General features: G+C 44.1%; 1 protein-coding gene across 1 annotated transcript in view; it reads right to left on the bottom strand.

The window, feature by feature from the left end:
- LOC119964467 (CMP-N-acetylneuraminate-beta-1,4-galactoside alpha-2,3-sialyltransferase-like) overlaps positions 1 to 21,096 on the bottom strand; it is a 617,002-nt gene that overhangs the window by 255,841 nt on the left and 340,065 nt on the right. The window contains 1 exon segment of the mRNA XM_038794008.1: positions 16,389 to 16,483. Within this exon segment, the coding sequence (XP_038649936.1) occupies positions 16,389 to 16,483 (95 nt within the window).

Genomic DNA, 21,096 nt, shown 5'->3' with positions numbered 1-21,096 from the left:
ACAATTCATTTTATTAGATGTTGGCAGGGAGATATCATATCTACAGTCACAAACGTACAATATAGTCTGAATCCTTATTGGTAAAGGCAATGAATTATCTTATTTCAGTTAATCCCAGCCTAGAACAGACTATTAATTTCAGTTAGCGACAAATAGTAATATGAAAATTCTGTATTTACCTTTTACTTGGCGCAAGGATTAGTCTCCATTCTCACAACAGTTTATGACTCCAGATATTTCCGTGTACCCGACCAAACTCCAATTTATATTTGAAAACAGGACCAGACCCCAACAATCTTTCAATTTGTAAAACTGAGAGGAAAGGATACTTCGCCCCGGGAGTGATTGCACTGACACATGTGAATCTTTTGTCAAAACAAACATTGCTAACACAGTAGTAACCACATTAACATCGCAGAAAGTAGCTTTTCAATTAACAGATAAACTATTCTTAAAATAAACAAAACACTAACTACTAATTTATACCATCTCTATATCCAATTAAGAAAAGCCCATTAGAGGTCAAAGCCACTGGTAAATAAAGTTAGCAAACAGAGCTATTTTCTGTAATCGTGTAGAGCTTTCTTGGAAGACTTTTTGGAGAGAGAGACCCTTTCAGGAACAGCCTGCAGATCCTTGTGTGAAATGAAATGAAAATGAAAATGAAATGAAATGAAAATCACTTATTGTCACAAGCAGGCTTCAAATGAAGTTACTGTGAAAAGCCCCTAGTCGCCACATTCCGGCGCCTGTTCAGGGAGGCTGGTACGGGAATTGAACTGTGCTGCTGGCCTGCCTTGGTCTGCTTTCAAAGCCAGCTATTTAGCCCAGTGTGCTAAACCAGCTCCATTGTCAGACTAAAAGATCCTGTGACTAAAACTGCTTTCTCCTCCCATCAATTACATAATCTTTATCCCACTCATCCCATGATCTGCTTACCTAAGTCTAAATACAATGTCTTAAATTATGTACTTTCCAGGGAATCTCCAGAAATCATAACAGAGTTCCATTAGGCATCCCTTTGTAAACAAGTAAATGGTTAAAATTAGTAATTATCTCACTTTCATTACATCTTAATTGCAGCTCTAGCTTACAGAACCTGGATACTTAACAGAGGTTCTTTAATAATCTTATTGCAACAGATGTATATATATATATTATATATAGATAGGTACACACGTTAACCTAGGCTTTTAATAAAATTCCTGTATTCATCGCGCTCTCTCCCTCTCTTCGCGCTCCCTCTCTTCTTCCATCTCGCGCTCCCCTCTCTCCCATCCGCGCACCCACTGTCTCTCCCATCCTCTATTCTCTCTCTTCCATCTCGCCCTCTTTGTCTTCCATCTCTCCCTCTTCCATCTCACTCTCTCTCTCGCTCTCTCTCTCTCTCTCATCTCTCTCGCTCTCGCACTCTCTCTCTCTCTCTCTCTCTCTCTCTCTCTCTCTCCTCTCTCTCCATCTCTCTCTCTCTCTCCCTCTCTCTCTCTTCCATCTCTCTCTCTCCCTCCCTCTTCCATCCCCCCTCTCTCTCTCTTCCATCCCCCCTCGCTCTCTCTTCCATCCCCTCGCTCTCTCTTCCATCCCCTCGCTCTCTCTTCCATCCCCTCGCTCTCTCTTCCATCCCCTCGCTCTCTCTCTTCCATCTCGCTCTCTCTTCCATCTCGCTCTCTCTTCCATCTCGCTCTCCTCCCTTCCATCTCGCTCTCTCTTCCATCTTGCGCTCTCTCTCCTCTCCTTTTCCATCTCGTGCTCTCTCTCTCTCTTCCATCTCACTCTCTCTCTCGCTCTCTCTTCCATCTCTCTCTCTCTCTCTCGCTCTATCTATCTCTCTCTCTCTCTCCCTCTCTCTCTCTCGCTCTCTCTCTCTCCATCTCTCTCCTCTCTCTTCCATCTCTCTCTCTCTCCCTCCCCTTCCATCTTGTTCTCTCTCTCTCTCGCTCTCTCTCTTCTTCCATCTCGCTCGCTCTCTCTTCTATCTCGCTCTCTCTCTCTCCATCTCGCTCTCTCTCTCTCTCTTCCATCTCGCTCTCTCTCTCTTCCATCTCGCTCTCTCTTCCATCTCGCTCTCTCTCTCTTCATCTTCCGATCTGCTCTCTCTCTCTCTCCCTCGCTCTCTCTCTCTTCCATCCCCCCTCGCTCTCTCTTCCATCCCCTCGCTCTCTCTTCCATCCTGCGCTCTCTCCCGCTTTTCCATCTCGTGCTCTCTCTCTCTTCCATCTCGCGCTCTCTCTTTTCCCTTTTATGCTCTCTCCCGCTCTTCCATCTCGTGCTCTCTCCCTCACTTTCCATCTCGTGCTCGCTCTGTCATCACACACTCTCTCTCTCTCCTTCATCTTGTGCTCTCTCGCCCTCTCAGCCCTCTCTCTCTTTCTTATCCCTCATGCTCTCTTTCTCTTCCACCCCTCATGCTCACTCTCTCTCACACCCTATGCTCACACACAGTCTCCTGCCACTCACATGCTCAGATGCCAGTAGGCCCGCTTCGGCCTCCTAGGAACTTGGTCCCGATGGTTGGACCAGTCCAGATGGCCAGACCCCGGAGCAGACGGCCAGACCCCACACCCCAGCACATTCAGGCTGCATGACACCTTTGCTCCGAGATCCACGGCGCAGCATCTCCGATCCCCCTCGGCATTGCTTTCTGGCCCGACATATCCCACTCCTTTGATCCTTGGTCCTCTGCTCCAAGGGCCCCAGTCTTTGGCTTTCCGGGCTCTGCTCCCAAGGCCCCAAAGTCATTGCAGTTGATGTCCATTGCTCCTCCAAACACAGGTCGTTTCTCTCCCATATTTGCTGTAGCAAACATGGGAAAGAAGCGGCATCTGATTGGAGGAGCAACTCCATGCAGATTCTTCCATTCAAACACACACCTGTTTGACTGGCATTTTGGAAATCAGCTCTGGGTTTGCATAGAGGGGCTTACAAGGGCCGCATTTGGCCCTCGGCCACACATCGGAAAAGCCTGCATATATCTGCTATTCTGCATATTAATTAGACTGTTGTATGCTGCTGAAAGGACGATTATTTTTCTATTATTTGAAGATTAGCCAAAATGAATGCTTCTGTCATTTTCAGAAAGCCAATTCTAGTCAGTTTTACTGTGGACAACTTCACCAGCTATTGTATGTATGAAGTCCTATTTGGTTTAAATAAATTACGGTTCGCTTATGAAATTAGTCCCTTGGTGGAAAGGAATGGATAAGTTGTACCCCAAAATCGTAAGTTACATTATTGTACAAGCCGCAAACTAAATCCAACAAAATGTATACTGATGCAGAAAGCAGTGTTTTGTTTTATGACTAAATGCAAGATAACTGAATTAGCGGATGGAAAGATATGGCAAAATATTTGGTCCAGACCTCATATTCACAAGATTGCAAGATTGGCATGACAGCAAGATGCTGCAGGCAACATCATTCAGCAAATTATCTCAGTACAACCCCTTTGCAACTGATAGGTTCCTTTGATAGTTCTAGTAAGTGTGGTTTTTGTTCCTTGCATTGTATTTTGTCCTCGATTTGTGACATTTTTTGCATCGGTGATGTAATTCAACGGAAACCTTACACAAAAACTGATGTGCAATATAATTGGAAATAACATTTATTCCTAATGTTCTTAAAAACAAGACGCAAACTTTGGGCGCGATTCTCCCAAAACGGGAGAATCGTAAGGCTGGCGTCAAACCCGGGCGTTTGACGCCAGCGCGCCCCTTCCCGACCGGGAACCGATTCTGGTCCCCGGTCGGGGCTAGCAGCCCGACGCCGTAAGCTCCGGCATCACGGGCTTAACGAATTTCGTTAAGCCCGCTTGCCGGAGTTAGCGCCGGCTGACGCGTCATATGACGTCAGCCGCGCATGCGCGGATTGGAAGACTCCAACCCGCGCATGCGCGGATGACGTCATCGCGTATTTGCGCGAAACCCGCGCATCGCGGCCGGGATGCCCCTCAGCCGCCCGCGAATGGATACTGCGGGCCGGCGGAAGGAGAAATAGTGCGCGGCATCGGGCCCATGGCACCCTTGGCACGGCCGTGGTACTGCTGTGCCAATCGGTGCCATGGTTATAAAAAGCGAGTTGTTCCCGCCGTTTTTACGAACGTCCAGACCAGGTGTGTTTGCCGTATCGTAGAAAACAGCGTAAGAGGCTGGGACTTCGGCCCATCCTATCAGCTGTGAATCGCTGCCGCCGTAAAAAAACGGCGGCAGCGATTCGTGTCGGGAGTTGGGCGGGGGAGGGGGGGGGGGGGGGGAGAATAGGGGGAGGGCGGGAAAAATGGCGGGAAGGCCCTCCCGCTATTCTCCGCCCCGTCGTGGGGGGGGGGCGGAGAATCGCGCCCTTTGGAATTTCAGAATTGTACCATTCCCCTGAACAAATCATCATCTCCATTTTGTCTCCTTTACCCCTCTAAAGCTGCTAAAACCGCTTGTTGGAAACATGGTGTTGTGGGCAGCAGCTGCCCTCCAACTCTCCATCCATATGGTTGTTTAAGTAAAAGCTGTAACAGTGAACACTGAACATTGCAGGAGACATTACAGGTTGTTTCGTCAATCATCACTATTCACGCTTAACAAAGGTACTAGATAGTGATCAAGAACAAGGATCCTTGTTATTTTTCCACTCACTATCAAAGGCCAAGTGTAGATGCCAAAAACGGGCATTCAGCTATTTCAGATAATCTAGAAAGCTAGCTGGTGAAAGGATAACACTGGAGCCATCTTTACACAGTCTTATATAAGAAAACATTACACCATATACCGCCTAATTCAATCATGGACATCATGGCCTACTTCTTTGCTGTAACCACTGTATGGACTTTATGATTCTCATGCACTCCACCTGCATGTATTAAACACAACTGATATATAATCAAAACTGAGATTCTTTTGGTCGTCATGACTCAATTTACCTCAGCCTTTCATCTAAGACTCCTTCACATCCCAGGAGCCAATCTAGTGAACTTTCACTGTAACACCATCCAATACAAGTTGATCCCTCCTTTGACTAAAACTGCAAAAAATACTTCAGATGTGGTCTCACTAAGTGCTGTACAGTTGTACAAGGCATCCTTGTTCCCCCGGACGGCCAGCTGCCCTTGCAATAACGGCCAACATGCCATTTGCCTTCAGAATTGCTTGCTGCATCTGCATGCTAATTTTCTGTGTTCGTTTATGAGTAAACCCAAGTTTCTCTGAACATTACATATGGAAGCATCACCACTTTATTAAGAAAGTCTGCTTTAACTATTCTTAGCAGAAAGTACATCACACTTCCTCACATTGTACACAGTTTCGCTCTGTTTTGTTTACTCAATCTATCTTTATCTCTTGCAGTCTCGTGGTGTTCTCCTCACAGTTTATATTCCCATCTAGCTTTGTATCATCAGCAAACTTGGATATTTATTCTTGGTTTCTTTGTCATTAATATAGATTGTAAATAGCCAAGGCCGCAGCACTGTGGCTTGTGACACTCGACTAATTACAACCTGCCAACTTTAAAATCCCTCATTTATGCCTTCTCTCTGCTTCCTATCAATTGAAACAATCCTCCCCATACATGCTAATACATTATCCTCAACTCTATGTTCCGTTATCTTAAATATTAAATTGTGTGAACTTTATTGACTGTCCTCAGGAAATCCAAATATACTACATCTACTGATACCTCTTTATTTACTGTAAGAGTCCTTTGTTCCCATTTTACTTGATTTGATTATTTTTGGTCGGTGGACCTATATTCGGAATGTGCAGTGGACTCGAGCTAAAGCTGCCTGCTCATCAGGACATTGTGTTCCTAGGTTTTGTATTTTGGAAAGGAAAAACGGACTCGGCGGCGCAAAGTGAATCTCATGAACCAATTTTGAGGAAGTCAGTTCGATTGGCTAACTGGCAGCCTGTAGATTGGCCAGGGACAGTCAGTAATTGGTTCCTGCATGATGCTTTCTGAGACAAATGGGCAGACGTGTTTTGACCTTGGAAGTGAAAGGAACATACACTCTCTCTCATTGCTGAAGTAAAGAACTGCTTTGTTGTTCTAAAGCAGCAGTTGGCACTAAAGCAGCAGTCTGTCATCACCCTCTATCTCCTACAACTGAGCCAATTTTGAATCCACCTTATCAAATTACCCTGCATCCCATGTACATTTGCCTTCTTTACAAGTCTCCCATGTGGGACCTCGTCAATGGCTTTGCTGAAATCCATATGAACTACATCAACTGTACTACCTTCATTCATCTACACACCTGGTCACCTCCTCAAAAATGCAATCAAATTTGTTAGGCATGACCTCCCTCTGACAAAGGCGTGCTGATTATCCCTGATCAAACCTTGCCTCTCCAAGTGGAGATATATTCTCTCCTTCTGGAGTTTTCTCCAAGAGTCTCCCGACCATTTACAGGGAACCCACTGGTCTGAAGTTCCCTTGCTTATCTCCACAACTCTGGTAAAAGCTATGTAATTACCAACCCTCCAGAACATTGCATCCGTAAACACCTTGATGCAATGGTGTGTAGCTGGCTGGGTTATCCCTACCAGGTCACCAGATACTACCTGAAAACAGCCTATTGCAAACTTTTCAATGCCACTATGAGCTTCAGGCAACAGGCATCGGGTGGCCTCCAAGGCAATTTGACAACGCCTCTCCAGCTAGAATCTCCAAAAAGAATGTAACAGTTGCTCTTGAGAGCCTCAGTTGTCTTTGACACCAAGTCTCATTCATTTGCCGGTCGGTGAATCGCTTGGTGCAGCATAATGTCTTCTGCGCCTCTGAGGCTTCTCCTGACCATCAAGACCTGGTGCGACTCTGTTACCATCCTGAGGACCCACAGCTTCCTGGGCCTCCCTCTGATCCATTAGTCTCATCCATCTCCCTGCTTCTATTCCTCCTATCATCCTCACTGGAGCTGTGTCTACTACTGAGAGCATCATCCCATCTGTGACCGAGAGTTGACACCACTCACACCTGGTTTACGGACAGAATATTAAATGAGGTTTCAAAAGTCCCCTTTCAATGAGAGGAGAGTCCTTCTGAAGAGACAATATGAGAAATTCTGCAATGTCCAGTGAAATGAGCAGTCCATGCAGCCAAAGGTTTCTGAACTTCAAGGCTGAGGCACTGCTCTCAGCTGCAGTTAAAAAACTTGACACAATAAGCTTGTCCTTGAAAAAACGGCTTTCCCATTGTTAATTACCTCAATAGGCACTTAATATGATATTTGAATAAAACGGGCGGTTTCCTGATATAGTATTATGTGAAACCAACGTTATGACATCAAGAATGATGCCAAATGTCATCATGTCATCAGTGGGAAACACTCCCCCCCGTACACAGAGCATCAAACGCAGCCTAAGAAGTCTGCGAATCAACTATGTGCAAAGATCATTAAAATCCTATACAAATGAAGAAAATGATTGGGTAATTCCAATAATGCAACTGTCTCAGGAGGTCTCCAGACTCCCATTTTAATGAACACTTATTGGAAAGTCCTCTTCATAGCTTTAAAATTGAATGGTTCCAGAGTTTTTGCTTCCACTATCGAACATAGAATCTTCTTCCAGTTCTTAATTTTTCATTTCATCATATTTTCTGCAAGGTGTACATCTTTGCATTAAATGTGAATTTGTCTTTTACATTAATCTATTTTTAAATTCCACTGATTTACCTTAATGAGGTTCTTTCTCACATGTCTCTTTCCACCCGGAACAGTCAAGTTATTTTTGCACTTTTTCCTCATAATTCTGTCCTCTACATCAGGGTAGTTTGTTTTAATCATGCTCTCCTCCAATACTGAGGCACCATGGCTGTAAATGCATGATTTACACTGCACACTGCAGAAACTCACCTAACTTACTTCAACAACATATTCCTCTGTAATCTCCTGCAATGAGAAGGACAAAAACAACAAAGTCTTGGGAACACCAGCACCTTCAAGTCACACATTGTGCTACCCTGCATGGCTAATGAGTCATTCCTGGAATTTATGTTTTAACCTATCATAGGATTAGCTTCACTACAAGAACTGCAGTGATTCAAGAAGGCAGTCTACCATCCCTTTTGCAGCGTCACTTAGAATGAACAATAAATGCAGCCATTAAAGTGGTGGTTTCAGCTAAAGAACAATTACTTTCAAATAAATTCCAACAACAATAGTGGGTGATTTCACAGATGTTAACAGATGCAATGTGTGGTTGTCAGATACTCCAATTAGATCAATGCAAGCTGACATTGACATCACCATGCTTCAAACCAGACCAGGAGGTGTTGCTGTCCAAAACTGTTGCATGTATTGTGCATGTACCCTTAAAGTAAACTGGACTTGACTGACATAAATCCCAGAAAGTATTATCGTGAAGCAAATTAAAAATCTTTAAATCGTATCCGACTAATTTATTAGAGTTTTTCGCGGAAGTCTTAACCAGAGTAGATAGACGGGAACCCGAATTTGTGATGTATTTGGATTTCCAAAAGGTGTTCAACAAGGTACCTCACAAAAGGTGAAGTTATAAGGTAAGAGCCCATGGTGTTGGAGATAGTATATTGGCATGGCTAGAGAACTGGTTAATGGGCAGGAAACAGCGAGTGGGGATAAAAGGTTCTTTTTCAGGTTGCCGACCTGTAACCAGTGGGTTTCCACAGGGATCAATGCTGGGACCGCAACAATTTACAAAATATATTAATGACTTAAACGAAGGGAGCAAATGTACTGTCGCCAAATTTGCCGACCACACAAAAATAGATGGAAAGGCAAGTTGCGAGAGGGACAGTTTTCGAAGTGATGATGGGTTAAGTGGGCAAAATGTTGGCAAATGGAAACATAGGAACAGGAGTAGGCCATTCAGCCCCTCAAGCCTGTCCCGCCATTTAATGAGATCATGGCTGATCTATGACCTAACTCCACATTACTTCCTTTTGGCCCATATCCCTTAATATCTTTGCTTAACAAATATCTATCTACCTCATATTTAAAATTAACAACTGTCCTCGCTTCAACTGCTCGTTGTGGAGACAGTTCCAAAGCTTTACCACCCTTTGAGTGAAGAAATGATTTTTAATATTCTTTTTGAATGGTCTAGTCCTAATTTTTAAAACTGTGGGTAATGAACCCGGCTAGGTGTTAGATTTAGACGTAGGTGAGCACTTTGGTGATAGTGATCACAACTCGGTTATGTTTACTTTAGCAATGGGCAGGGATAGGTATATACCGCAAGGCAAGAATTATAGCTGGGGGAAAGGCAATTATGATGCTATTCGGCAAGATTTAGGATGTATAGGATGGGGAAGGAAAACTGCAGAGGATGGGTACAATTGAAATGTGGAGCTTTTTCAAGGAACAGCAACTGCGTGTCCTTGATAAGTATGTACCTGTCAGGCAGGGAGGAAGTTGTCGAGCAAGGGAACCATGGTTTACTAAGGAAGTTGAAGCACTTGTCAAGAGGAAGAAGAAGGCTTATGTTAGGATGAGACATGAAGGCTCAGTTAGGGCACTTGAGAGTTACAAGTTAGCCAGGAAGGACCTAAAGGGAGAGTTAAGAAGAGCGAGGAGAGGACACGAAAAGTCATTGGCGGATAGGATCAAGGAAAACCCTAAGGCTTTCTATAGGTATATCAGGAACAAAAGAATGACTAGAATAAAATTAGGGCCAATCAAGGATAATAGTGGAAAGTTGTGTGTGGAATCAGAGGAGATGGGGAAGCGTTAAATGGATAATTTTCATCAGTGTTTACACTGGAGAAAGACAATGTTGTCGAGGAGAATACTCAGGTTCAGTCGACCAGGCTAGATGGAATTGAGGTTCAAAAGGAGGAGGTGTTATCAATTTTGGAAAATGTCAAAATAGACAAGTCCCCTGGGCCAGATGGGATTTATCCTAGGATTCTCTGGGAAGCCAGGGAGGAGATTGCAGAGCCTTTGTCCTTGATCTTTATGTCGTCTTTGTCGACAGGAATAGTGCCGGAAGACTGGAGGATAGCAAATGTTGTCCCCTTGTTCAAGAAGGGGAGTAGAGACAACCCTGGTAATTATAGACCTGTGAGCCTTACTTCGGTTGTGGGCAAAATGTTGGAAAAGGTTATAAGAGATAGGGTTTATAATCATCTTGAAAAGAACAAGTTGATTAGCTATAGTCAACACGGTTTTGTGAAGGGTAGGTCATGCCTCACAAACCTTATTGAGTTTTTTGAGAAGGTAACCAAACAGGTGAATGAGGGTAAAGCGGTTGATGTGGTGTATATGGATTTCAGTAAGGCGTTTGATAAGGTTCCCCAAGGTAGGCTATTGCAGAAAATAAGGAAGTATGGGATTGAAGGTGATTTAGCGGTTTGGATCAGTAATTGGCTAGCTGAAAGAAGACAGAGGGTGGTGGTTGATGGCAAATGTTCATCCTGGAGTTCAGTTACTAGTGGTGTACCGCAAGGATCTGTTTTGGGGCCACTGCTGTTTGTCATTTTTATAAATGACCTGGAAGAGGGTGTAGAAGGATGGGTTAGTAAATTTGCAGATGACACAAAGGTCGGTGGAGTTGTGGATAGTGCTGAAGGATGTTATAGGATACAGAGGGACATAGATAAGCTGCAGAGCTGGGCTGAGAGGTGGCAGATGGAGTTTAATGCGGAAAAGTGTGAGGTGGTTCACTTTGGAAGGAGTAACAGGAATGCAGAGTACTGGGCTAATGGCAAGATTCTTGGTAGTGTAGATGAACAGAGAGATCTCGGCATCCAGGTACATAAATCCCTGAAAGTTGCCACCCAGGTTAATAGGGCTGTTCAGAAGGCATATGGTGTGCTAGCCTTTATCAGTAGGGGGATTGAGTTTCGGAGCCACAAGGTCATGCTGCAGCTGTACATAACTCTGGTGCGGCCGCTCCTGGAGTACTGCGTGCAGTTCTGGTCACCACATTATAGGAAAGATGTGGAAGCTTTGGAAAGGGTTCAGAGGAGATTTACTAGGATGTTGCCTGGTATGGAGGGAAGGTCTTACGAGGAAAGGCTCAGGGACTTGAGGTTGTTTTCGTTAGAGAGGAGAAGGCTGAGAGGTGACTTAATAGAGACATAAAAGATAGTCAGAGGGTTAGATAGGGTGGACAGTGAGAGTCTTTTTCCTCGGATGGTGATGACCAACACGAGGGGACATAGCTTTAAATTGAGGGGTGGTAGATATAGGACAGGTGTCAGAGGCAGTTTCTTTACTCAGAGAGTAGTAGGGGTGTGGAACGCCCTGCCTGCAACAGTAGTAGACTCGCCAACTTTAAGGGCATTTAAGTGGTCACTGGATAGACATATGGATGAAAATGGAATAGTGTAGGTCAGATAGGCTTCAGATGGTTTCACAGGTCGGTGCAACATCGAGGGCCGAAGGGCCCGTACTGCGCTGTAGTGTTCTATGTTCTATGTGTCCCCTAGTTTTAGAATCTCCAACCAGTGGAAATAGTTTATCCTTTTCTACCCTGTCTTTCCCCGTTAATATCTTAAATGCCTCGATCAGATCACCCCTTAGCCTTCTAAATTCTGGCAAATATAGGTCTAATTTGAGTAATCCCGCCTTGTAACGTAACCCCTGTAGTCCAGTATCATTTTTGTAAACCTACGTTGCACTCCCTCCAAGGCCAAAATATCTTTCCTGTGGTGTGGTGCCCAGAACTGCTCACAGTACTCCAAGTGGGGTCTCACCAAGGATTTGTACAGCTGTAGCATAACCCCTGTGTCTTTGTATTCCAGTCATCTAGATATAAAGGCTAGCATACCATTTGCCTTCTTGATTATTTTCTGCACTGCATTTTAAGGATCTATGGACATCCACTGCAGCTAACCACTTTCCATTTAGAAAGTACTTTGTTTTATCTTTTTTGGTCCAAAATGGATAACCTCACACTTGCTTTCACTGAATTCCATCTGCCACAATTTTGCCCATTCAGAGTATAATCTGGGAAAATATGAAGCTGTTCATTTTGAAAGGGAGAACAAAAATAACAGGGTGTTATTTGAATGGAGAAAAACTGCAACATACAAGGAGTTGGGGGCCATTTGGCACTACGAGTCTGAAAGAGGACCCTGTCTTGATGTACTCCCCACCCTATCCCCAGAACCGTATCTAACCTTCACGTCTCTGGAATCTGAGGCGCAATTTCTGCATGGCCAATCCACCTAACCTGCACATCTTTGGACTGTGGGAGGAAACCGGAGCACCCAGAGAAAACCCACGGAGATGTGGGGAGAATATGCAAATTCCACACAGACAGTCACCCATGGCTGGAATTGAGACAGCAGTGCTAACCACTGTTTCACTGTGCCACCCAATTTTGCTGTTTTCTATCTATTCTTTCAGTCAGATACAGTTGGTAATCATTTCAGGGTCAACAAGATTGGGGATCGGAATTTCACCTTGGAGCCTGAGCACATAATCTTGCCTGGCATTCAAATAAATGACTGAAAGAGTGCTATTCGCCAATCCACAATAGTGGGACAATGTTAACTGAACTACCTATCAGTTTCCAGCTTCCTGGCCATAACTGTCTTCTTATAACCATTCGACTTCCAATCCATCTGCACCCCCTATTGCCAACACGATAGTCTGAGCATTCTCTGTTTCTTCCCTGAAGACAACCCAATCCCGATCCACCACCACTCTCCTCTGCCTGGCTGAACATTTTCTCACATTGAACTAATTATGCTTTGACTCCACTCACTTCCTCTAAATAAAAGTTCCTGATCCCTTTTTTAAAAAAACTTTAGAGTACCCAATTCATTTTTTCCAATTAAGGGGCAATTTAGCGTGGCCAATCACCTACCCTGCACATCTTTGGTTGCGGGGACAAAACCCATGCAAACACAGGGAGAATGTGCAGACTCCACACGAACTGTGACCCAGAGCCAGGATCGAACCTGGGACCTCAGCGCCGTGAGACAGCAGTGCTAACTACTGTGCCACCGTGCTGCTAAGAACCTATATAAGCTGACCTTTAGTCCCCTTTTAAGGAATGATCTTCTTTCAGAGGCGGTTCAGAGAAGGTTCACTAGGATGACCCCCAGTATAGAGGGATTGTCTTATGAGGATGGGTTAAATAGGTTGGGACTCTACTCATTGAATTCTAGAAGAATGAGACGTGGTCTCATTTAAACATATGGGGTTACTCAGGGGCACGGCAGTATAAATGCTGAGAGGATGCTTCCATTCATGGGAGTGTCTAGGACCAGAACACATAGTCTCAGAATGAAGGGGTACCAATTTCAGACTGAGATGAGGAGGAATTTCCTCTCGGAGTTGAGTACCGTCGGAACTCCTTGCCACAGACAGTTGTGAGGACAGAGTCTTTGTGTATATTTAAGGCTAAGATAGGTAGATTCTTCGTCAGCAAGGGAATCAATGGTTATGGGAAAAGGGCAGGAAAGTGGATGTAAGGAATGTTGGATAAGCCATGATCCTATTGAATGGCGGAGCAAGCTGGAGGGGCAGAACGGCCTCCTCCTGTTCCTATTTCATATGGCCAGTCATCTTGGAGTTAACTACAGATGCAAAATGCGGCAACAGAGAAAACTTACAGGAATAATGATAGCACGTTTCACACAGTATCAGTCCTGAGAATTTGGCTGTTGTGAGTATCTGAATTATTTAGCAGAGAAGGTAGATCCTGGCAATAAATTAAGCACGTACTTCTGCACCACCTGTACTGATTACTGATGCACAATTTATCACACAATAGTTCGGCTGTCATAAAACTACAATCCAATCCAAATTATTGAGCAGGCAACTTTAAATTGTACAAGGATGGCATTTTTTGTTTAAAAAAATGTTTAAAATTCTTGTGGTGTTCTGGAATCCAGATGTTTATTCATAAGATGATCATCAAGTAACTAACAAGTATGCAACTATTAGAAAGAAAGTTCCAAAATGTTTCAATAATGGCATGCATTATCCCTTTTTCTGACATTCTGAATTTGCCAAATTCAGGTTATAATTCTTCAATTTGAGATCCATCACGCAGAAAACTTTGATTGGAAATCAAGAACCCTCATTCTAAGAGACCAACCCCTCCAAAAATATACTGCTGTAAAAACTCTCAAACATATTTGTGTAAATCATCACAAACCCAGATTTCAAGGCAGTCTGCAATGAAGAGAACATTCCACTTTTCATGCACAATTTGCTGTTTTCTATCTATTCTGTCAGTCAAGTGAGTTGGTACTCACTTCTGGATCGACACGGTTTGGGGTTTGACCATCATTTGGAGACTGAGCACATAATCTTGACTGGTATTCTACTCAATGACTGAAAGAGTGCTTTTCGTCAATCCACAATTGTAGTCCAATGCTAACTGAACTACCTATGCCCTTTGCCATTTAAACAGTTTACAGCTTCCTGGCTATCACTGTCTTCTTATAACCATAGGACCTCCAATCCTTCTGCATCCCCCATTGCCAACAGGATAGTCTGAGAGTTCTCTGTTTCTTCAGTGTTTCAATGTTTCCAAATTCCAAGGCAGTCCTCTCTACCTCGACTCTCCATAAATGTCAGCTCATCCAAAGCTCTGGAGCCCATATTCATATCTGCTCAAATTCCTCCTCACCCCGTCCCAAATTTGTTGGGTTCTGGACAGCCTTCTCCGAGGCAATGTCCAAGGTTTTGCGGGTGAGGGTGAAGCCATGCGCAATCGTGGCATTCTTCGGGGTATCGGAGCAGCCAGAACTACACATGGGAAGAGAGCCAACGCCCTTGCTTTCGCTTCCCTAATCGCACGCCTCAGAATCCTGCTCGGCTGGCGATCAGCAGCACCATTCACAGCTGCAGACTGGCTTGCTGAACTTTCGGAATTTCTCCACATGGATAAGATTAAGTATGCCATCCGAGGGTCAGAGGAAGGCTTCCTAGATACATGGGGGCAGTTTGTCAGTCTGTTCCAAAACCTGTTCGAGGCCAGCAACAAGGAGTAAGATAGGAAAACGGGTGAGAGAGAGGAAGAAAAAAAGAAAAACGGGAAAACAAAGATAGAGGGGAAACCAAAGGAATGTGCAACCCGGGGGAGGGGGGGGGGGGGGGACACGAGGAGCAAGAGAAAAGGCTGGAAAGTCACAAAAAGGGGAAGAGGTGGAAAAGCAAAGCAAACACAGCCAAAGTCGACAGGGGAGGAAGAAAAGGGAGGGGTGGGTGTAAAAAGGGAGAGGACATAGGGTTGGGGGCGGGGCAGATGGAAGGGACCACAGGCCAAGCCAGAGAGTAGCGAAATGTACATAAAGTCAATTAAGGGAAGGGCAGGATAAACTTTTCTATACAAAATAAATTAACGTGGATTAGAAATGTATATAACTATTTATAAATGTGGAAAATGCGAATAAAAAGATTTTTAAAAAATAAATAAATAAATTCCTCCTCACCCATCAATATTTTGATTTGCTGATGTACATCAGCGTCCGTCCCTAATGCCTCCTGTTTAAAATGTGCATCATGTTCAAAGCTCCCCATGGCGTTATACCTTCCTTTCTCTGTAATAGATTTAAATCCTCTGACACTGGCCTCCTGTGTATCATTCTATTCCTTTGAACGCTTTCAGTCATCTAGGCCCCAAGCTCTTGAATTTCGTCCTTCATCTCTGCTGTGTTACAAGAAATATAGCTCATCTTTCTTTCATGCATAACACTCACGAGAGTATGAGTATAAAAGTATATAACACACTGAATTATGTGGATAAAGCCAGATTGTAACTCATTACAGTATATGCTGCTCAGCAAGTGGAAACTCATATGCGCTCTGTTCGCCTCAGTGCCAAAAGAAGCATCGGAAGAAAAGCCAAAATGGAAATCTAAAGTTCACCATTGAACTCGCCACTGGTGAAAAGTAATCGCTGGCAGAAAATCTAATTGATCCCTGGGAACATAATTTGTTACTGGGCTCTCCATTTTGTGTCTGGCTGCAGATGGACCTCTTAGTCTCTACTTTTACGATCGGTGGCTTGCATCAATGGGGTCGTTGTTATTACGTTTTCATCTTACATGGCATGCCATGCAAGATAAATTCAAATTAGCTCAACTGGCTGGATGTTGTGAGTGCAAAGGTAACGCCAACAGCATGGGTTCAATCACCGTGCTGACTGAAGTTGTTCTTTGGGCCTGTCTCCTCGCCTTTTTCCACAGTGCTATCATGGCATGAACCGTGATAAGCAAACTTCGGACAACAAGGATGCTGCTTAGAGGGAGAGAAATCCAAATTAATATAACTTTAGTTAGCTGTCTGACAGGAAAATCTGTGCAAGAATGCCTTTGTTCTGTTGATTCCAACAGAGGATGGCGAGAGAAGAGGAAGCAACAGAGTAAGATTTTAGATCAAATTCCTCCCCAATATTTACACAAATTGCTTATGTCACAGAATTCAAATCCAGTGTTCCAAACCTTTTGCTGCAACAGTACCTTGCCCTTTGATTCCAAATGGAGGAACAAAGTCCTTGAGTTTCGTCCATCTTTTATAGGTGTTATCGAGAAACATTGGTGCTGGTTTTGAGAATCTGAAACACAAAATAGAAGAAAAACTCAATTGCAACAATAATTAAATACTTTCTGGCGTATTCTTTGCGTTACTGCAGCACCACTCATCTCCGAACAGGATTGTAATACTGCAGTTTTTTTATGCACTCCAATCTCGGTGCTGAAAGTTAACTCCGCAACAAAAAGATAAAAAAATAAAAGAAACAACAAAATGCATAATTAGTAATAATGGCTGAATCAAAAGAGTTCAAAATAGTCTGCTGTATTTGTCAACTAAACATTGAAACACTTCATAAGTAATTAACCAGTTGTGAAAAAGTTAGGGATGTCTTGATAACATAATGTGGAAGTTGATAACATAAGGTACTATATAAATGCAACTGCTTTCTTTATAAACTATTTATGTTTTGATTTCTGATGTAATTTGATCCAATTAACTCCATTTTAATTTTGTGACACATCTGGAGTAGCTAGCAGATCAAGAACATTGCCTTGAACTGGCTAAGCTATATTTATCAGACCTCTGGAGGCTGACTGGTTGGAACGGCATTGGAAGAGTTGAGCAGGAACGGAAACCTCAGCTGGTCAGTAAGGCAGCCCAGAGAAACCAGAAGCCAATGGATTGCCCACCTTCTCAGTCCACTTGCCTTCCTCAGTAGAAAATGCAGCAGAGACTGCTATGCTACAGTGTGGATCCTCAGCCACAACAAATTGACTGCAGCAGCAGAAACAATCGTCTTATGAGACAGAAGGCTGCCTATGTATTGGTGTATTTACAGGAGAATGTTAAGGGCAAGGTCAACTACAATGAGGCAACATCATAAGACCATAAGACATAGGAGCAGAATTAGGCCATTGAGTCTGTTCCGCCATGTCTGATGTTTTCTCATCCCCATTCTCCTGCCTTCTCCCCATAACCCCTGATCCCCTTATCAATCAAGAACCTATCTATCTCTGTCTTAAAGACACTCAATGTCTTTAAGACCTCCACAGCCTTCTGCGGCAAAGAGTTCCACAGATTCACCACCCTCTGGCTGAAGAAATTCCTCCTCATCTCTGTTTTAAAGCATCGGCCCTTTAGTCTGAGATGGTGTCCTCTGGTTCTAGCTTTTCCTACAAGTGGAAACATCCTCTCCATGTCCACTCTTATCAGAACTCTTGAGATTCACAGTGGGAACAAACAGCTGCGTTTTGGCACTAACATTCTTTGGCATATTTTCTTTACTACTGTCATATGTCTTCAGATCATCTACAAGGATGTTTATTTATATACCAGACTGATGGAAAGCTGTTCGTTCTTGTTCATCTGAGATTCTAGATTAAGGTACACCAAATTCTCAACAGAGCACTAGCAAATGGACAGACTCTTTCACTGCTGAGTTTGGTTTGACCATCAACACCAGGAACACAAATGCCATGGTTCAGGATGTTGTCATACAGCAGTCTATCAGCAATGTGACGCTGGAGGTTGTTGATAATTTCACATATCTAGGTTCCACAATCACCAGCAATCTGTCATTTGATGCTATCACTCGGCTTCAACCTGCCACGCCAACATTAGGCACTTCGAAACCATTTTCACGTTGGCCAAGGCCTTGTGTGCAGTAAATCAGCACAAGTGGAGCATTGCAAAGAACCCAGACTGCAGCTGTGGTGCATCCCAATCAATGACTCACATCATTGAAGGCTACCACATGCCAAAATTCAGTGGAGGCTGAGAACTCCATTTAGTCACTGCGGAAGCTATTGCTTGGCTTGGTGATTACTGCACACGATCAAAAAAAAGTTAAAACTGAAATGCACACACACATTGCAAAAACTGCAGCTGCTTTATGTGCATACTGAGTAAATGAGTGCAGGTCATGAGACACCTACCTGGCTGAGAACACCAAACTGCAATTTTACCAAGCCGGCATCCTAAGTGCACTTCTCTACAGTGGTGAGACCCTGGGAAACATATGCTAAACAGGAGAAAAGGCTAAACAATTTCCATTTTCACTGTCTAAGACGTAGCCTCGGCATCTCTTGCATTACCGATCCTGAAACTAACTCAGAGGTGCTGGAACACTCAATTCCATCAGCTTACACCCATTGCTAAGCCAACAATGTCTGACCTGGTCTGGCCATATTCACTGGATGAATGATGCCCATATACCCAAAGATCTTCTGTATGGTGGATGGGCCAGTGGATCACAACGTCCTGGACGTCCATACCTTTGCGGCAAGGAAGCCTGCATAGTGTATGAACATGACAGATATTGACACTGACAGCTGGGAGACAGTTTGCAAAAGCACTGGAAGAGGCGAGCAGATGAGAAAAGCTCAATGAGCCGTGAACAAAGCCCAGGGAAAACCGAGGACAGCGGATCCTGCCCACTGTCAACCTGTGCCATGCCAGAGAATGGTTCCTGAGCCACACCAGGCAATGCTTAACAAAAAAGCTGACCATCGCAGTACAAACCATTGTATGAAGAAATGGAAGGCTGGCATGAAAATAACAATGCAAAGTAATTTCACTTTGTAGTTTACCAAGAAGCGACAGTCCAAATTTGATTAATTCCAGAACCAGGTTGCAACCCATTCCATACAAAGTTTTAGGGTAGGTATCACCTTGATCATTAATTTAAAGAGAAAGTATTTAATATAAATGCTGTTCAAAAGTAGTCCCATTACAAAGCAGATAAATATAGTTTGAAAATATGATGAGATATATAATTTTACACTTTTTCAGTTGGTTATGTAGACATTTGTTTTTTTGTTTTATTGTGGGCTCTAAAATTGTTGTGTTGCATTTCCACAATACATTACCAGAAGGTTAATTTAGATGCAAAGGCTGTCTCCCAGTCAGTGTTGTCCTTGAGGAACTATCTGTTACTTGAGCATGGTTACCTTTGTTTATAAGCAGCAATCAGACACCTAGATTAGACACTGGCACCTGAGAATAATCGAGGACCTGAAGTTAAAATTGCAGGTGTTAAACGCAGTACGCCACCCTCTGCCAATGTGGTGCTTAAAGTGAATGGCCAGAATTTTACTAGCCCTCCGGAGACAGGCTAGAAGACAGGAGGGCTGGTAAAAAGGCAAAGTCAACTGGAGGGAATGGCATATTACAGAAGTAGGAAAGGCAGCAGCATGGCTACCCACCAACTAAGGTGGGCAACCAATTAATTAAATCAATCGACCAATTAACAACCACATTCAACCCTGCAATAATTTTATTGATAACTTCACCAAGGCCAATCTTCCAGCACCAAACCTTTTTATTAAAGTAACACAAATGGCTGCTCCTGCAGCTTACAGCACTCTAGTCTGAGCCCAGGAACCTATGGAATACTGGTCCTGGTTGGGGTAGTGGGTTTTAAGCACACTGTATATTTCCCATTGGGCGAGCTGCGGCCCGCTTAATAGGGGAATTCATGTTCCACGAAGCCCAGAGGGAGATATGTTGATGATCTCCCATTGACCTTTGTTGCCCCCATAACATCCCTCCCCCCCTCAGGTCGGTTTCTCCCTCAGTACTCCTGCTGCAAGGAAATCTCTTCTGCCGCTTAGCGGGATCAGTCGAGGGTGGAGCTGGATCTGGAGGGGTGAACCGAATTGGAGACCGTGGCTTCCGGAGGGAGCGTCAAAGAGCAACTGACGAGGTTTCCTCCTCGGGTCTGCTTCAGTTGGAACATCAGCTTCTGCTGCTTCCATCTCAGAATCCGTGCCCTTGTTATCAGGGAGATGGCCGCAGGGTTTGCTTCGGGGTCTAGCCAAGTACCAGTGACGGCCACTTCCACGGTCGGTGACGAGACTTGCTCGGGGATGGAACACCTGCTTCTGACATGGTCTAGTTGGTTCCTCACGACCTTATCCTGGACCTTCACTTTGTACAACACTGGTATTGTTTTCTCCATTATGATTCCAGGTACCCAGCTGGAACCATTTTCAAAGTTCCTCGCATAAACCAGATCACCCGTCTTGATTTTGGTTCTCGCAGTCGTAATTTTGTCCCTGACTCTCTGATTGGGACACCACCCTCCCCGCTAGGTTTGAGAATATTAGGCTTAGTTTCGTACAAAGCTGCCGTGCCATTAACTGTTCTTGTGCAAGGAGTGGTCCTATAAATCAAATAAAAACTGTGCCACTTTGTTCGATAAATATGCCGCCAGTAGTTTCTTCATGCCGATTTTAAAGGTATATACCGCCTGTTCGGCCAGGCCACTTGACGACGGGCGATGGGATGGATTTCTGATGTGTCTGATGACATTTGATTGCATGAAGCTTTGGATCTTCCCGCTGGTGAAAGTAGTACCATTGTCGGAAACCAGGACTTCTGCTCATCCATGTGTGCAAAACAACCAGTCACAGTTTCTCGATTGTTGCGTGGGTGGTTGTTGAGCCCATGCGCTGTATCTCCAATCATTTGGAGTGGGCATCTACCAGGATAAAAAACATGGAACCCATAAAAGGCCCGGTAAAGTCCACATGCACTCGCACCCATGGCCGGCCTGGGCACTCCCACAGATGGAGGGAGTCTAAAAGAGGGAGCTTTCAGCTCTCCAGGCACAAAGTAAGCTTGCGCTTTTCAAGGAGACACATCGGAGTGAGGCACATCTAGAGTGGGAATTGCAACTTGGTAATTTGGTGT

Source organism: Scyliorhinus canicula, chromosome 4 (assembly GCF_902713615.1).
Source record: "Scyliorhinus canicula chromosome 4, sScyCan1.1, whole genome shotgun sequence".
Lineage (NCBI taxonomy): Eukaryota > Metazoa > Chordata > Chondrichthyes > Carcharhiniformes > Scyliorhinidae > Scyliorhinus > Scyliorhinus canicula.
This window is presented reverse-complemented; position numbering and strand designations above follow the sequence as displayed.